General features: G+C 36.7%; 2 protein-coding genes across 3 annotated transcripts in view; one reads left to right on the forward strand and one right to left on the reverse strand.

Moving 5' to 3' along the window:
• Positions 1–416: 416 nt before the first annotated feature.
• On the forward strand, positions 417–2963 carry LOC109853711. Of its 2 annotated transcripts, XR_002250143.1 has the most exons (5): positions 417–605; positions 690–885; positions 1030–1168; positions 1347–2583; positions 2813–2963. XR_002250143.1 is itself a non-coding variant. In XM_020426068.1 (4 exons), exons 2-4 carry the CDS (start codon positions 730–732, stop codon positions 1370–1372), a joined length of 321 nt encoding a protein of 106 aa, XP_020281657.1. In that variant the 5' UTR covers positions 417–605; positions 690–729; the 3' UTR covers positions 1373–2584. The 2 variants fall into 2 exon arrangements, 1 of the variants encoding a protein (XP_020281657.1); XM_020426068.1 differs by lacking the exon at positions 2813–2963 and having other exon boundaries at positions 1347–2584.
• Positions 2964–4771: 1808 nt separating this feature from the next.
• Positions 4772–15744, reverse strand: part of LOC109853732 (serine/threonine-protein kinase WNK1) — an 18200-nt gene continuing 7227 nt past the window's right edge. The window contains exons 10-20 of the mRNA XM_020426108.1: positions 14414–15510; positions 14107–14335; positions 13802–13999; positions 10166–12498; positions 9482–10049; positions 9028–9384; positions 8646–8841; positions 8434–8522; positions 8238–8305; positions 7960–8126; positions 4772–7856 (exon numbers count right to left, since the gene is read on the reverse strand). Of these exons, the coding sequence (XP_020281697.1) occupies positions 7168–7856; positions 7960–8126; positions 8238–8305; positions 8434–8522; positions 8646–8841; positions 9028–9384; positions 9482–10049; positions 10166–12498; positions 13802–13999; positions 14107–14335; positions 14414–15510 (5991 nt within the window). The 3' untranslated portion in view covers positions 4772–7167. The remainder of the gene's footprint in view (positions 7857–7959; positions 8127–8237; positions 8306–8433; positions 8523–8645; positions 8842–9027; positions 9385–9481; positions 10050–10165; positions 12499–13801; positions 14000–14106; positions 14336–14413; positions 15511–15744) is intronic.

The raw sequence follows: 15744 nt of genomic DNA on the forward strand, positions 1-15744 counted from the left end.
TGAGTTATTTATAGTCAAGTGTGATATAATTTTAAAATATATGTAACTGTTTAATATTATATAAAACCTGATATTTAAAAAAGATACAGTTACATGGCATACATAGTAAGATACATGTATGACCATAGTTCATGTTTATCATGAACAAAAATGGATATAATCATGGATATAAAGTTGGTTGAACTGCATAAGTATAACTTAATGCATTAAAAAAAATCGTTTTTTATCACATTTAGTAACTAGAGATTTATTTGAGTTATTCATTTTCAAGTGTGATATAATTTTAAATATATGTAACTGTTTAATATTATATAAAAACTGATATTTAAAAAAGATACAGAAATACACATGTATATAATATGCAATAAGTTATACATTATATATTATTATTAAATATTAATAACATCTATGAGTACGTATACATAATATATATTGTGTATTTTTCTTCCGTATTTTTAAGAATACATATTATACGTAATAATTTCAAATTCGTATAGGTCATCAACTCGTACTCGTACGAGTACTTATGCAGATCGTGGAAGTCATGTAGATGTCAAACATCGAGATAGTAACAGAAATGAAAATAATAGATACAAGCGTGACAGGTTAGTTAACTTCATTAATAAATGATATGTTCTGGTGCACATCAGCAGATGACAAAATCGTAAATTTTCCGAATGTATCTTCAGAAGTAGAACTCCACCTACGAGTAACTACTCGAAGAGAAGAATGGACGATAGATCCAACGATACCACGGATAGATCCAAGAAAGATTATTCCGAACGATCGCGCAGATCAAATGATCGCGCGTCAAATTATCCTGCTCCTGCTCCAAGAATGCCTATGAACTTACCACCATATATCCATAACTTCATTAACTACGTCGTAAGTGCAGTCAGTTTTGACGTTCAGGATTGATAAGACAAATCTTTTTTTTTCCAAATTTGAAAATGCAAGTTATTTGAAACAATGCAATTCAAGCAAGCACAAGTTCTTAGATCATAGTTTGTAAAATGTTTACTACGATAGCCTGTTCCTGGAGTACTGCCGCTGATTAGAGCACCACTGCCATTCATCCCACCCATTGCACAACTACCATTAAACATGCCACCGTATCAGCAGTTTCTGCCACGTGTGCCAAATATGAACGCACCGCGACCTCATCACAGTAAGTTTGTATTATCATCGATAGAGAATCTAATTTTTTAAATTTCACTATATTCAAGTATCTCAAGTATTTTAAAGACATTAGATTCTTACAAAATTTTATGGAAACCAAAGTAACAACCTGTATACTTTAATAGAACTATCAATTAATACGATATTGCAATAAAAAACTTTTGCAGAGCCTAAAAATCATGCTGCCAAATAAGAAACAAGCAAGCATTCAAGTTAACATTTATACCTCATTTTATTTAGTCTCAGAAGAATAATATTTTACTTTGTCAGGATTTTTATTGTCATTTTAATACGTATCGTATATACGTATATACGTATATTTTAATATGAGACATATACACATGTTTTAAATTGTGAGTAGAGTAACAAATAAGACTTTTGCGACATTGACTTATTAAGAATAAACATTTTTAGAGAGTCTAAGAGACTTGACTATATTCTATTATATCAGTAAAATAGCTTTAGTATACTTCAATTTGCGCATGTGTGAATTATATCAATACTGTATTCTTTAATCAAATAAATATTTTTCTCGCTATTCAATATTCGCGAGAATAAAAAAATGTAAATATAAAAGTAAACTGTGAACACATCCTGCGTTATATTAAGAGCGAATGTTGAAGAGTGGGGCTCGTACGTATCGTTGTTTTGTGTCTCAGTCTCCTGCTTGTGCATGTGCAGCTGTCAAAGTCAAGATTAAATTAACGATGTAAATAAACAGCGCTAATGTCTCTTAGGATTAAGCCGGAAACACACGACAAAATTTAAGCAGTAAACTTGAATATTGAGGAAATCAACCAATCACAAGCCGGTATTCTTTTGAAGATAGTTTACGTTTGAGACAGTACTGATTTGCGATTGGTTTAAAACTAAAGTTTTATTGATTCTGGCAGTTTCTGGCTTCATCCTATCTTTTTTTTCCTTTTTATCCCATTGTTTTTTAAAATGAATATAAATTATATTATGCGTCTTTGTCTGCTTTATAAAAATGATTATAAATACGTTATAAAACTCAAACCGATTGATGACGTTTTTGATGGCGCTATGTCCACTGTGAGACGCTTTATGTGAGAAGTGTCACGTACATCTCGAGATATGTTGTGATTACAATACGCACGGATAGAAGACAGAAAGCAAATACAGTTTTGCAATTAGTATCGTATTTCTGTGTGTACTTCCACGTTATCTTCCGCGAGAAAAGATGTGGATCTACTTTGCACTCGTTATTTTGGGCATATTTGACTCCGCAATGGCCTCCGATGGTTTTGATCTCGGCGACACCTTGGCGTTAATGCTTGGCTTAACCATCGGAATTATTGGATTCTTCGCTTGCTTGGGAGCTTACGCAAGGAGGAGAAATAATTTTGAATCTTTGTAAACTGATCTGTTAAATATTTCTAACTGGTGAGTACATAACCTGATATGCATATGTAAACAAATACATATTTGTGATTTTTTGACATTACATAGTAAATGTGTACATATGTATATATATATTGAAAAATAAAAATGCATACTGCAAAAAGAATCACCACACACCCAAATATGTAAAAATTATATAAGGATATGTTTGAAAATACCTAATTCGGTTTGTTGTCACAAGTAAACATACTCCGTATATTAAACTTTATAGGAAATATAAATTATAGAAGCAAGGCAGGTTTGATACAGGAGGAAGATAATATAAAAAAAAAAAAATGTACATATACACACATGGAAAACTTTAAAAAGACAGTAGAAACACTTTATTAGAATGTGTAATAAAATAAATTTTATTGACTTTATATATATTAATTTTTTGTATCCATTGAAATAAATAATATATGATAGCAAGTAACACACACTGTTTTATTTCAATGACACCGTATATAAAATAGTTTAAAAGAAAGCAATCTTGTATAATCTGTATTGCATGTCAGTTTATTTATTTCTCCTCATTATGTTTACAGTTGTAGCTAGTGACTTTAACACTTACTGTCTTTTGATAAAAAGCCATTAGTAAAACTTCTGCACAATGTACAATATTGCATCAGACAAAAATATATATGATTAAAACTTATTTCTTTTTTTTTTTGTTTTTTTGTTATAAATGTGACATTGAAAAGTGTTTTAGTATAACTGAAACTGTAACGATCAAAGTTTGATTGCTAATAAGGGCAGTAAAACTTTCAAATAGATCCTAGCTACTTAAATAGAAGATATACATACATATATATAAATATTAATAGTATAACTAAAAATCTTTGATAATTTTTACAAATTTCTAATGCTTCTTTTTTTGTAAAATTATTACTCACATGCTTTGCTCAAAAAATCTGTTTTTTTTTATCACGTGATTTTAGAACTAAATTCTTAATTTTTATGTTAACGACACTATGCGTGAGATTACGAATGTTGTATAAATATATGTATATGTGTAAATTATGTATAAATATTTATAGTATAAAATACATATATTTATAATACTCACACGTATACATATATCGTATATTATACATTTGGAAAAGAAAAACTTTACAAATTATATATGAACGTTACAAATTAATTACATTTCATTGATGGATATAATTTTTTTAAATAACTAGACTTAAATAGATATTTCTAATCTCTTTTTTTTTGAATAAATATGCAAGTAATAACATGTACAATATCAATATAATGAACAAGAACTATTATTTTTCTCATGTAAACTTAGACGTATATTCACAATGAAATTTTACATTGTTTTGAAAGTATTAATTGTTATTTATCTCTTTCTCTCTCTCTCTCTCTCGCTCTTTCTTTCGCTCTTTCTTTTTTACCTAATCAGTCTTTAAGTCTTCACAAAAGAACTCTCTGTTTAGTGCTTTCAAAGACTCCCAAAGTATTACAATATTGTTTGAAATGTATTAATCAGCATTAAAAACAATCGATTTTATTTCTCATGAAGACTTTGAAACAAAGTATATAGATATAAAATTATTTTTAGGAGTATTTGCATGCAAATTAATTGTATAATTACATAATGCTCGATATATATATATATATATAAATTACATATCGTTTGAAAATATTTGCATTATTTTACATAAGAGAATTATCATTTAAAGATATAATTTAAAATTTATCGAGACTGTTGCAAAAGATTTTCTACACATTTTTTATAATAATTCTTTTCTAATTAATGGTGTAACTTTATTTGATTATGTAGCTAATATCTCACTTTCCTTCGTTTTTATATAACATATCTGATTGATATTATTTATACAAAAACATGAAGATTCTCATTCCTGACGTGTTTCTTAAACTTATAATTTTTATATAAACGTCAACAATTTATATTTATTGTTAAAATAAGGTTGAACATCTCAACTGTGTATGCACTTAGCAGAATGTAAAAAAATATCAAGTTTTAATTACTTCTTGCACAAGCAGTAATCAAATAAATACACCATGACAAAGTTCAATTAAACTTTACTAAGCTCAATTCCCTCGACATGACCTCTATCACGACCACAAATGAATACAAGTTGGCTTAAGATCCAAGGAATTATGTTGCATTACTTTTATAGTCTTTTCGGCAAAGCGGTAGAAAGTTGTTTTACAACAAAAAACGAGCAACATAAAACGATATATTTCTGACAATATATGCTGTAAGTTTATACATATGTAGATACTCGATTGACAATTAAAACTGTGTGTATTCTCAGAAAATTTTTCAGTCTTCTTCGAATAATTTTCTCCAAATCAATCTTATCGACTACTTATTTCTTCTTTTTCTTAAGTATGTAACGAGACTTCTGACATAATATAATAAATAGACATGTTTTTCGGTATCAAATTATTGTACAATTGAGATTTGTTGTATGTAATGCAACATCGATATTGTTTTTAAAAAAGAGACAAATATGTTTACGCACACAGGCTAAGGAAAATCTCACAGTAACAAAGGACCCACTTAAAAACTAACATCTAGTAAACTCATACGCTATGTACGTAATGATGACAATTAAATGAGTACACGCCTACTATATTTCATTCCTTTCTCGACACAAGTATATCTTATACATAATATAAAAAAAAAAATAATAATCTATGCCTCAAGTCAAGTATAATATAATAAACTCTATTGCAATTTCTTAAGAACATTTAACAGATTTTTAACGTAATGTTGTAAGATAAAAAGCACCAAAAGATCTTATACTTAAAAGGAAATTTTAATGTTTTCACCACAAAGTTGCCACTTTTTTTTTAAGAATACAGTCATGAGAGTTATGTTATCAAAATGAATAATTTAAATTACTTCTTTTTTCGGATGTACATGTAACATGTTGCAGTAATTGGACTAACACTAGTGAATGTTCAAATTATTGACAATTATATAAATTAAAAAACATCTGAATTTTTTTTTCAACGCGTACAAAATGTTATACATACTTTTGTTAAGCAACTTCAATGCGCATGACACTCGTGTTTTTGTGTAAAAGCAGTTTCCAAATTATTGTTACTCAAACAAAAGATGTATGTCCGGCAATTTGTGTTGCGACTAAAAACGACAATTGAATGTTTTACTGCCTGAAAAAATCCGTATACATCACGAAGAAACTAAAAAAGAAACCTCTCTAATATATATATATATATATATGTATATATATGTTGACAGAGTGTAATAATATATATTAATCAGATCGATTAAAACGCTAATAGTTGAAAACTGTCAACATTTGATGATCTACAAATGGCATCGGATAATTTTTCAATTACAAATAAACAATGATACACTTAAAACAGCTACCAGCTTTAAAAAGAGAAATAATAATCATCAATATAGTAAACGAGAGATATATAGGTTTGCTAACTAGTAACACATGACTTTTTTTTTCTTTAATCGAAATAGGCAAAATCGCTAGAAATACACATTAAAGCATAACAGTGACTATATCATATTTTCTCTTTGCCTATTTACTTCCGTGACATACATACATACACACACATATTCGCATAGACTTACACTCTTACATGTAATATATGTTTATTCGTTCGTTCGTTCGTTCGTTTTTATCACATTCGCTCACAGTCGTTCGTTTTCATTCATTTGCTCACTTATTCAAATCGACTTGTTCATTCATTCGTTCACTCATTCATTTTTTCTTTCCTTCGTTTTCTTTCGTTCTAGTTTTCCTACTTTGGCCCTTGCCTTTTTGTCCACACTCGCCTTGGCCTCTCTATTTCCCACTTGTGTTTCTGACATTCGACATGCACAGTGACAGTTACACATATATAATCGAAGTAGAATGGCCGTGTGCCATTTCGACCATAAGACTAGCGGAGGCCTGTACTAATGTGATCTGTGCTACGCTAAAGGAATTGGGTAATAATAGTTAGAATCCTTTTTCAAGAAGGTTTCGGTGTGAAGGAAGATTTTTCTTTTTTTTTTTCTCTCTTTCTCTCTTTCACTCTCGTTCACTAATCTTTCTCACGCATCAAAGCACAGTACACGTAAAGGCCTCTATCTCATGTTCTCTTGCGCTCGGAAAACTTTGAATATCGCTTCTTCCGCGATCCTGCATTATATTTCCGCTTCAACTTCCGCTCTGCGAGGCACATATCAAAATAATATCATGCACACGCTCGTAATAGCGAGAATATTTGATATTTTGTTTATTAATATAAGTGCGAGAACGCGCCGTACATGAAGACAAAAAAAAAAAAAAAAAAAAAAACATTTATACTTTCACGCACGCTTTTTTTTTTTTTTTTTTTTTTTTTTCTTTATTTCAATCCGTTTTCGCATCCTCGCCTCGCGATAATAATAAATGTCTAAACGGGCGTCTAGCGTAGTTTCATAGCACAAATTATATGTATATATATATATATTTGGTTATATATTCGTGAGATAATAACGCGAAACTCTTTTGTTGCGCACTAATTAGAAGATAAACGAGCATTAAACTAAGAATGAGCACAGATCGAGCGGATAATATAAAAGCGCGTGAACCGAGTGTTGCGTTATTGATCCGAATGCGAAGAAATAACTGTTGTTGGGTTTTCGGCGGTGGTCGAATGATGCAGTTCCTGAGCTGTTGGAGGCGTGTCATCGCGCGAAGAAGAATTTGCTACGTGAGGAGCGGCGGGCGTCGCTGGCTGAGATTGAGTTGTCCCAGTGGGCGGTGTGTATATCAGCCGGTATCCAGCTGGCAAAAAGAAACCGCCGTGAGGGGTGTAACTAAAAGTTTGAAAATTCGATAACGGCTGGCCGTCGTGATATTGAATGTAAGCAGCAGCTCCCGCGGAGCCGGATATCGGTAGGGGCGCAGGTAACGGTCCAGTCACCGACGGAACATTCGCTCCTTCTGACAATATAGGAGCGAATTGATACTGCGCCGGATTGTTAACTGCCGAACTATGCGTCGAATCAATATTCTCAGATATATCATTCGAGCAATTATTCGAGCCCTGCTGAGAAACTACACTTTGCATATTTTCAGAAGGCACTACTGGAATTGGAATAACATAAGCGTGCGGTATTCCAGCCGATGCCTGCTGCGGTTGGAGTTGCAGCGGGGTTTGCTTCAATCTCTGCGTGGCCAGCCGTAAAGTCTCTTCCGTGTCCGGATAGTTGGTCGATCCTTTTTGTAGTGGCGTTTGCGGCGCTGTACTGAACATCAAATAGTCTTCTGTACCTGGAATTCTAGGTCCTGTGAAAAAAGAAAGTGACAGAATTGTAAAACGATAAAAATTGTTTGTTCGTTTTTAGCGTAGCATCGTATACACAATGTGAAATCAATTCGTTTGACTAACCAGAGATATTTGTCGCAACGGTGTGATAAAGCAACGGATGATGCTGATGCTGATGAAGCGCGCTTGCTTGTTGCTGCTGTTGAATAAGCAATTGTAGCTGATGTTGCTGAAAACGTTCTAACTCTTCCCTGTGTCTTCTCTGCAGCGTTTCTAATTCCAAGGTTTGCCTATGTCCGACACAAAAAACACATGTTTTTATAAACAATCTAAATTTAATAATCGAATTTAATATGTTTTAAATTAATACACATACATTCTCTGCGCATAAATAACTTCACCTTTTTATTAGAAGTTGATATTCCTCACTTGGTGTAAGAGCCACAAATCTTTCTTCCTTCTCAGAAAGCTGCAATGTTAAACAATATATCGACATTGGTAAAATCAGTTATATCAGTTGTGTCGAGTAATGGCCATTAATTTTAATGACTTTAGTTGTGTTTGAATTTGTCGCGGCAATAAAGTCAGAACACTTACTTCAATATTTGAAATGTTAGTGCTATGAGGTGTTTGTACAGCTGGTGGGACAGAATTCTCTCGGCTATGAGGTACTTGGACAGGTACACCTGTAATCCAGCAAATAATATCATGTACTTTCACGTAAAAATATATATATTTTTTCCCCATATATCTTAAGAATTTTATTCTTCTGTCTTGACTGCAGCTTATACGATGCAAAAATCACTTACCATGCAGGTCATCTGTATGGTGAAAAGGAACATTTTGCCGTTCTAAGGTTTTTAATTCTTCTACTTGTTGTGATTGAGTCTTCGCATTTTCACCCTGTTGATTAATAGCAGCAGCATTAGCATGAGCAGGCGGACCCGCAACTTTGGAAACCACGAATCTTGATATTTTTCGGGTAGGTTGTGTAGGATTTGCCTTCTGTGTGTGTGTCAATATACAATTAATATTCAAATACATTACAACAACAGTTTGCAGGGAAATTGAAGAAAATACAAGAAGCAAACTGTAAAAATCCACAAACGTAATGTATATATAGAAGTAAAAAAAAAAGAGTAATGTATATAAAATACAATATCGAAAATATGTCAACAGAATGGAGATCACCTCATTTTCTTGGAGTTCTGTCTGAACTGGAGTATTTGTATCAGATCGTGACGCCACAATGCTAGGAGTGACGGTAGCCACAGGTACCGTCGACGCTGGCAAAGCGGTCGTCAACAAATTTTGCGCGGGCTGTTGCACTTGTACGGGATTAATCGTTGACACAGATGGAGCTAACGGCTGTACTGGAGCTACAAAAACGGATCCTCTGTGATGAATCTTTGCTAATTCCTGCTCCAATTCTTGCAAACGAGAACCCGGTCTTTGAACCTTCATCTTGACATTTTCCTTGCTCGGACTCATATTTTCAGGTCCCGAAGGAACTGCCGGTGTTGGACTATCGAGGGAGCATTCCGCGTTCTGGGAGGAAAAATAGATTTTATATAACTTCGAACACAGATGAAGAGTTAGTTAATTCCATCGCGCATTAAACAAAGATTTAAAAACCAGAACTTACGGTTTGAGAAAGTCCAGAAGTGCCCGAGCTTTCTTGCGTAATCGCGGGGCCGTCGATAGCCGTCGCATCGACTTGCGTGTCAGTCAAAATAGTAGAGGAATGTAGTTGAGGAGACAACAAACACACAGCATTCGTGGATGAAACTGGCATACCAATGTTGAACAGTTTCTGTTGCAAAGAATGCATATACGCATCATATCCTCCTACTAATTGATGATTATGAGGCGTGGCGGGATAGCTTATAGGTGGCGTGCTGACGTTCAACGATTCCGACGGCTGACTGGTCAATTGTACGAGTTTTTGTTGCAAATCGGCTATAGTCTGCGGTCCCGTACCACTTCCAACGCTGCTGATATCCGACACCTTGTCCAACGAATTTTGTTGACTGAGTTTACGATGTTGCTGCTGCAGTTGCTGTTGTTGCTGCAGTTGCTGGTACGACAGTTGTTGTTGCAGAATCGACGTAGGATCCATCGATTCAACGAGTGTATGCTCAGGCGTCACATCGTGACTAGAGTTATCGTTTTCAGACGTTAGCAACTGGCAATCAGAACTGACACGTTGTACACTGAAATGATATGAATTGGTAATTGAACAAAAATTATGGAACATGTGTATTATGTTTTGATTTTACGTATACTTAAAAATTATAAATGAGATATAAATAAAAAAACATGTACATACTAATTTAAATTCGAAGATTCCAAACTCTCAATCTCCAAGGGTTTTACTGGATGTTGTTCCGGAAGCTTTAGATACAGGTGAGATTGATCAAACGCGACTGAAGATTCATTATGTTGTTGATCCTGTATAATCTGCGGTTGTTGCATTTGCAGTTGCACCGGAATTTGCTGCAGCTGAGTTTGGAGAGGCTGCGATTGATTCGGCTGTACATGCCGCATCGGCTGCTGCAAAGGAATCTGATTGAATGAAACTATCCACTTTCCTTGAGACTGACCCGATGATACACTCTGAAGAGTCGATTGAGTCATTTGTGACTGCATATCAGCGATTTGCTGAGGAATGGTTAGCGGAATCGACTGCGGTAATGAGGTTTGATTCTGATGAAGCACTTGCTGATTTTGAAAGGTCTGTTGGAAAGTTTGTTGTCCCTGATATCCCTGCATTATCTGTCCTTGATAAGTTTGTTGAACACACGGTTGCATCTGGCTCACTTCCGGTTGTATAGGTTGAAAATATTGTTCGGATTGTATAGGTCTGTATTCGGTCATTGTAGAAGCCGCGACAGCGGGAGCAGCGGTCGACTCGTGGTTGGTCAGAGGATGAGGCGTGACAGATTTCGATTTCGGATTTGAAAGTATATTCGCTAAATTTTGCGCAAGATCCGGAAGCGTCGAGGAAACTTCTTTCGTTTTCACTGTGACTTTGGACGCGGAAACATCAGTAACAACGACCGGATGTACGGAAATTGGTGCTGACACAGGTGGAGCTACAGCAGGTGGAACGTGCACGTTCTGATGAGCGGTTTGAACTTGCTGAGCAGTTTCCACGCCCTGCATTGTGCTCGGTACATCGTGTGGGACAGATTGTACATGTTGCACATGCATCATGGGCACATTAGTCGCGGTTGTAGCACTTTGCTTCTTCTCTTCAGGTATGCTAGACGATTCCGACATCTGCGAGTCCACAGATACACTGGACGTGGTAGATATGTTTGATACTCTGCGATTTCGATCGTCCGTAATATTTGGCTGTAATTGCTGCATGGGTCCCGATAACATTACGTATTGCTGCATCGGCGGTTGCACTTGCTGCGGAACGAATTGCTGTACCGTTGGTGGACGTTGAGCTTGCATCTGAGAGTGATGCTGATGTTCCGCCATCGCCGCGACCGTTTGCATATGCATTCCGCTCTGCTGCACAGGAATTGCTTGTTGCGACTGTTGCATCACAACACCAGATTGTACTATCGCCTGATTCGAGTACTGCGTCTGTACCTGAGCTATTCCATTCATGTGAATTGGTTGAGCGTGTAATTCTTTCTGCTGATTTACCGGCACGAACTGCTGCATATTAGTTTGAGGTATTTGTTGGGAAGTTATTGTAGCTCCCTGTACGATTATAGTGTGTTGTTGGTTCGATTGTCCGATTGTGGTTTGCTGCATGTGTCCTGTTATTTGTTGCACAGTTTGGACTTGTATGATATTCTGTTGCAATCCAATCGGTTGTTGTCCTTGCTGTAAGACCTGCTGAGTGTTATCTGTTTGTTCAACCGGGACCGCATACGGGACCGCCTGAACAATTTCATTACCGCTAGGTTGTTCGCGCATTGTCGCAGTTTGTTGAGCTTCTGAAACATTTGTTTCCGCGTGATCGTCACTTTTCAAGGCAGATTCTACGTTTGTTGTCGACAAAACGGATTGTTGCGACGTTGCAACGTTTGCACGATCCGCACCTTCGACACAAGCGTTGGCAACGGAAGAGGCTTCCTCTTCAGCCGCGATATTCTTCTGTTCGACAACGGGACTAACTAAGAACCGAGAAACTTTACGCGTTGGTGCTGGTACCGTCAGAGTGGACACCTCTGCAGATACATCAGATGCATTTGTCTCTTTGACCACGTCAGATTCTTTCACATCCACAACATCTTGCTGCTCTTGAGATTCTTTGGACATCGACACTTCGTTCATACTACCCGCGTCTGAGATTTGCATCTGAGCTTGAATTGTTGTAGTGTTTTTAAGATAAGATTTAAAAGCTGAATTACTGGCGTCATCTTGAATATTATGCGCCTCAACGACCGTTTCCGCGGAAATAACAGTTTCTTGATTGTCTGTCGGATCGCTCGGTATATTCGTGGGAGTTAAAGTATCGGTATTTTGCGTAGACGTGGATGATCGTCTAGAGGCCTCCGCCGACGTGTTTTCGGCGCCCGTTTGACTGTCGGACGTTTGAGCGACTTGCTGCTTCTCCAATGTGGTGCTGGCAATATGAGAAATAATTTGGTCGATTGGCAATAATTTCGTCGGGGTAGAAGTGTTTGAAGTTTCGTCTCTCTGAAAAAGAACAAAGTATTCGTTATTATTTCAAATACCTACTCTTTAAAGTAAAATCTTTGAAAAAGTATGATGCAAAATAAGTTTAAATAACACATATTATAGGATAACGTAAACATATATATATTGTAGGATTTCTAAAACTTATATTAATTAAAACTGTTTAATAAAAATGTGTAAACGTCGATATACAAATCGACGCAGTCAGTGAACATAACACATAAAGTGGTCCCATTGATGTATATGTGTGTACTAGAATAATAAGTGTATAAACGTGGAAGTGTACTAAACTAATGTGAGACGATCTGTGAAAACAGGATGTAAATTATGTCCATTATGTTGTAGACATAGATAAATATTTGAAAAAAAATTCTGATTAACTTCTTCTTAATGATTTTTTTAAATCAAAATTATTTTAATCAATATTTATTTCTTCCTTGAGCTGCAAACACAAATCTCTATTCTATTCTCTAAGAAGTAGAATAGATCTAAATCTCAGAGCTTTCTTCTATATTCCTATGTAAACACAACACAAATCCTTAGAGCGAGACATTTGTCTAGTTTCTCTCTCTCGTTAAACGTAATAAATCATAATGATCTAATCCGGGCAGAGTTCCTTGTGCAAACAAGATAACAAAACTGAGATGTATAAACGTCCACGACAAGTGTACAAATATGAAATACAGGAAAAACGGGATAAGGAACGGTGGGATCGATGAACTCACCGAACGGTGTCTACGATGGACTTTGTACGACGATCGGTGGCTGCTTTGACGTGTTAGCGAGCCATGTCTCACCTGCTGCGTCCAAAATCATACACACTAATTATATGTATACCTCTATATTTGAAATATATGATCCACACAACGACACCTACTACTATTCTAGCACTATTGTTCTGGATCATAGATCGGTTTCCGATAGAAATATAAGTTTTTTTACTTATTTGAAGAGAAAATAGTCGTATTGAAAATGATTGAAATCTCCTTGACTTCAGAGGAATAAAGCGTTTCATAACCAATTGTGGAGATGCACGAGCGTAATTGATCTTTGCTCTTAAATCCATAGCAGGAAAGTTAGAGCTGATCATACTGATGTATCACCTCTTATTACAAGCGCTTTATTCGGATTACAAGTGAAAAACACATTAAATGCATTTATAACAATTAAAAACCACAAGTTTCACGGATAAAAGTGCCTAGAATAATTTTTACACAACTACCCCCACACGCTCAATCGTCGCACTCTTAAAGACGATCTATTAATACCTTATTAGTAAATCTTATCGTTACAAAAATCATACCTTAGCTGTATCGAGACTGTGGTCGCGATCTCTGGGTCGTCGACTTGTGACTGGACTTCCACCGGCAGACTGGTCGGGCGGGCCGTGCGCTACTAGAGGTAAAGAACGTGCGGGGTCCAAGCGTAATTGTTTGACGATATCTTCAATTAATTCTATAAACGTTTCGCACTGAGACTGCGGTAACAGATTTTCTGCGACCTGGACGTAAAAAATAAAAAAAAATAAAAAAAGTACGTGTGAGATAACCGATAAGAGTAAGATAAACGTGAAACGAGAATAAAATGCCGAGATATACACATTCTTACCAAATTATTGGCAATGTCTGTGGGTACCATGTCGTCACGATCAAATTTGAAGGTAACAGTTTTTTGTTTACTCGTATCTAACTGGCACTCGACGGTCATCGACTGCCCCTCACTGTTACTGACAGACAAGACTGTTAATTTAATGCCCGGTTTTTTACGTTTGGTTCCCGAACGTTTGACTCGACTCCTCTCGGAAGTGGTAACACTCTCGGAACTCTCGAGTGTGGTTCTAGAAAACAAACTCCTTCGTTAAATTCATGAAATTTCTCAATTTTCAATTTTTTTATTTTATTCTATTTTAACTCACCCGTCGTTCGCTACAAACTGTTGCTGCTGCTGCTGCTGCTGCTGTTGTTGTTGCGCGACGTTCGTTACAACGGAAGTAGATACACCAATTTGATCTTGCTGTAAACTGATCGGTGCGTCCGGTGGCAATGACTGTATCGAGTCCATTGTATCTTGTTTTACCAAGGAAGACTTGTCGGTTGCGGGACATTGATCTGCATTCGAAAGAAATTGTTGTTGCTGATGTTGCTGTTGTAGATTAGTTGCAGTCGGTTGCATGGAGATGTTCGTAACATTAGGCGTCATTGAAATGGAACTAGATATAACGTTCGCATTTTGCGGATATTGCATTTGCACGAGAATATTCTGTTGAGATTGAGGCTGCGGCTGAGGTTGACTGGTATTGCCAAGTAAAGCGGGTGCGCTTTGCATGTTAGGAATCGTCGAGGTCGGCACATTTTGCATGTGGGTCACAGTTGACGAGCTGTTGACATTCAACCCCGACGGAATGGATGCCTGAACCTGTCCTGTTGGTTGGATGTATTGCGACTGGGACGACGCAGGTATCGCAGCAGCGGGTAAACTCGCGTGTGAATAAATTTGCGTTGCCGTCTGAGTGGATGATAAAATTTCTACATGGCTGGAAGGATTAGATGTGGTGTATGTATGAAATATCTGTGGCATGGTCTGCTGATACAAAGGACCAGCTGACACATATCCCGAAGAACCTGTTGCATTCTGTTGATAGTATTGCGAGTTCTGAACAGGGGATGAACCAACAGGGTGCTGATGCAGCTGCTGAACATGCTGGATCTGCGGTTGCGTCGCGTATTGTTGTTGTTGAGCGTGTTGTTGAAGCATGTGCTGCTGCTGTTGGGACAGCATTTGCATTTGCGGCTGCATTTGCTGCATCTGATGAGGAATTTGTTGCGGCACGCTCATCTGATTCAATTGTATGTATTGCTGTTGTTGATGCAACTGTTGCTGTTGCTGCTGCTGTTGTATTTGTTGGGGTATTTGAGGAAATTGAGGTTGACTCTGAACGTTTTGTGGAGTTGAACACTGTGGAGAATTTGCGCTTAAACTTTGCGGCACGTGCTGAGGATATTGCTGCGGTTGCTGCTGCGGCTGTTGTTGCTGCGGTTGCTGGGTAGGTGGTGGTGCCGCTTGATACTGCTGCTGCGGTTGCTGCGTAGGCGGTGGTGCCGCTTGATATTGCTGCTGCGGTTGCTGCGTAGGCGGTGGTGCCGCTTGATATTGCTGCTGCGGCTGCTGCGTAGGCGGTGGTGCCGCTTGATACTGCTGCTGCGGCTGCTGCGTAGGCGGTGGTGCCGCTTGATACTGCTGCTGCGG

Source organism: Pseudomyrmex gracilis, unplaced genomic scaffold (genome assembly GCF_002006095.1).
Source record: "Pseudomyrmex gracilis isolate BER0280 unplaced genomic scaffold, ASM200609v1 scaffold_53, whole genome shotgun sequence".
Taxonomy (NCBI): Eukaryota; Metazoa; Arthropoda; class Insecta; order Hymenoptera; family Formicidae; genus Pseudomyrmex; species Pseudomyrmex gracilis.

What these genes read in the sequence shown, in the direction of transcription:
- LOC109853711 (XM_020426068.1), top strand. Translation starts at nt 730, where the DNA reads ATGGACGATAGATCCAACGATACCACGGATAGATCCAAGAAAGATTAT. An exon ending in ATAACTTCATTAACTACGTC is followed by an intron (nt 886 to 1,029) that starts GTAAGTGCAGTC and finishes TTACTACGATAG; the next exon opens with CCTGTTCCTGGAGTACTGCC. An exon ending in CGCACCGCGACCTCATCACA is followed by an intron (nt 1,169 to 1,346) that starts GTAAGTTTGTAT and finishes AAACTTTTGCAG; the next exon opens with AGCCTAAAAATCATGCTGCC.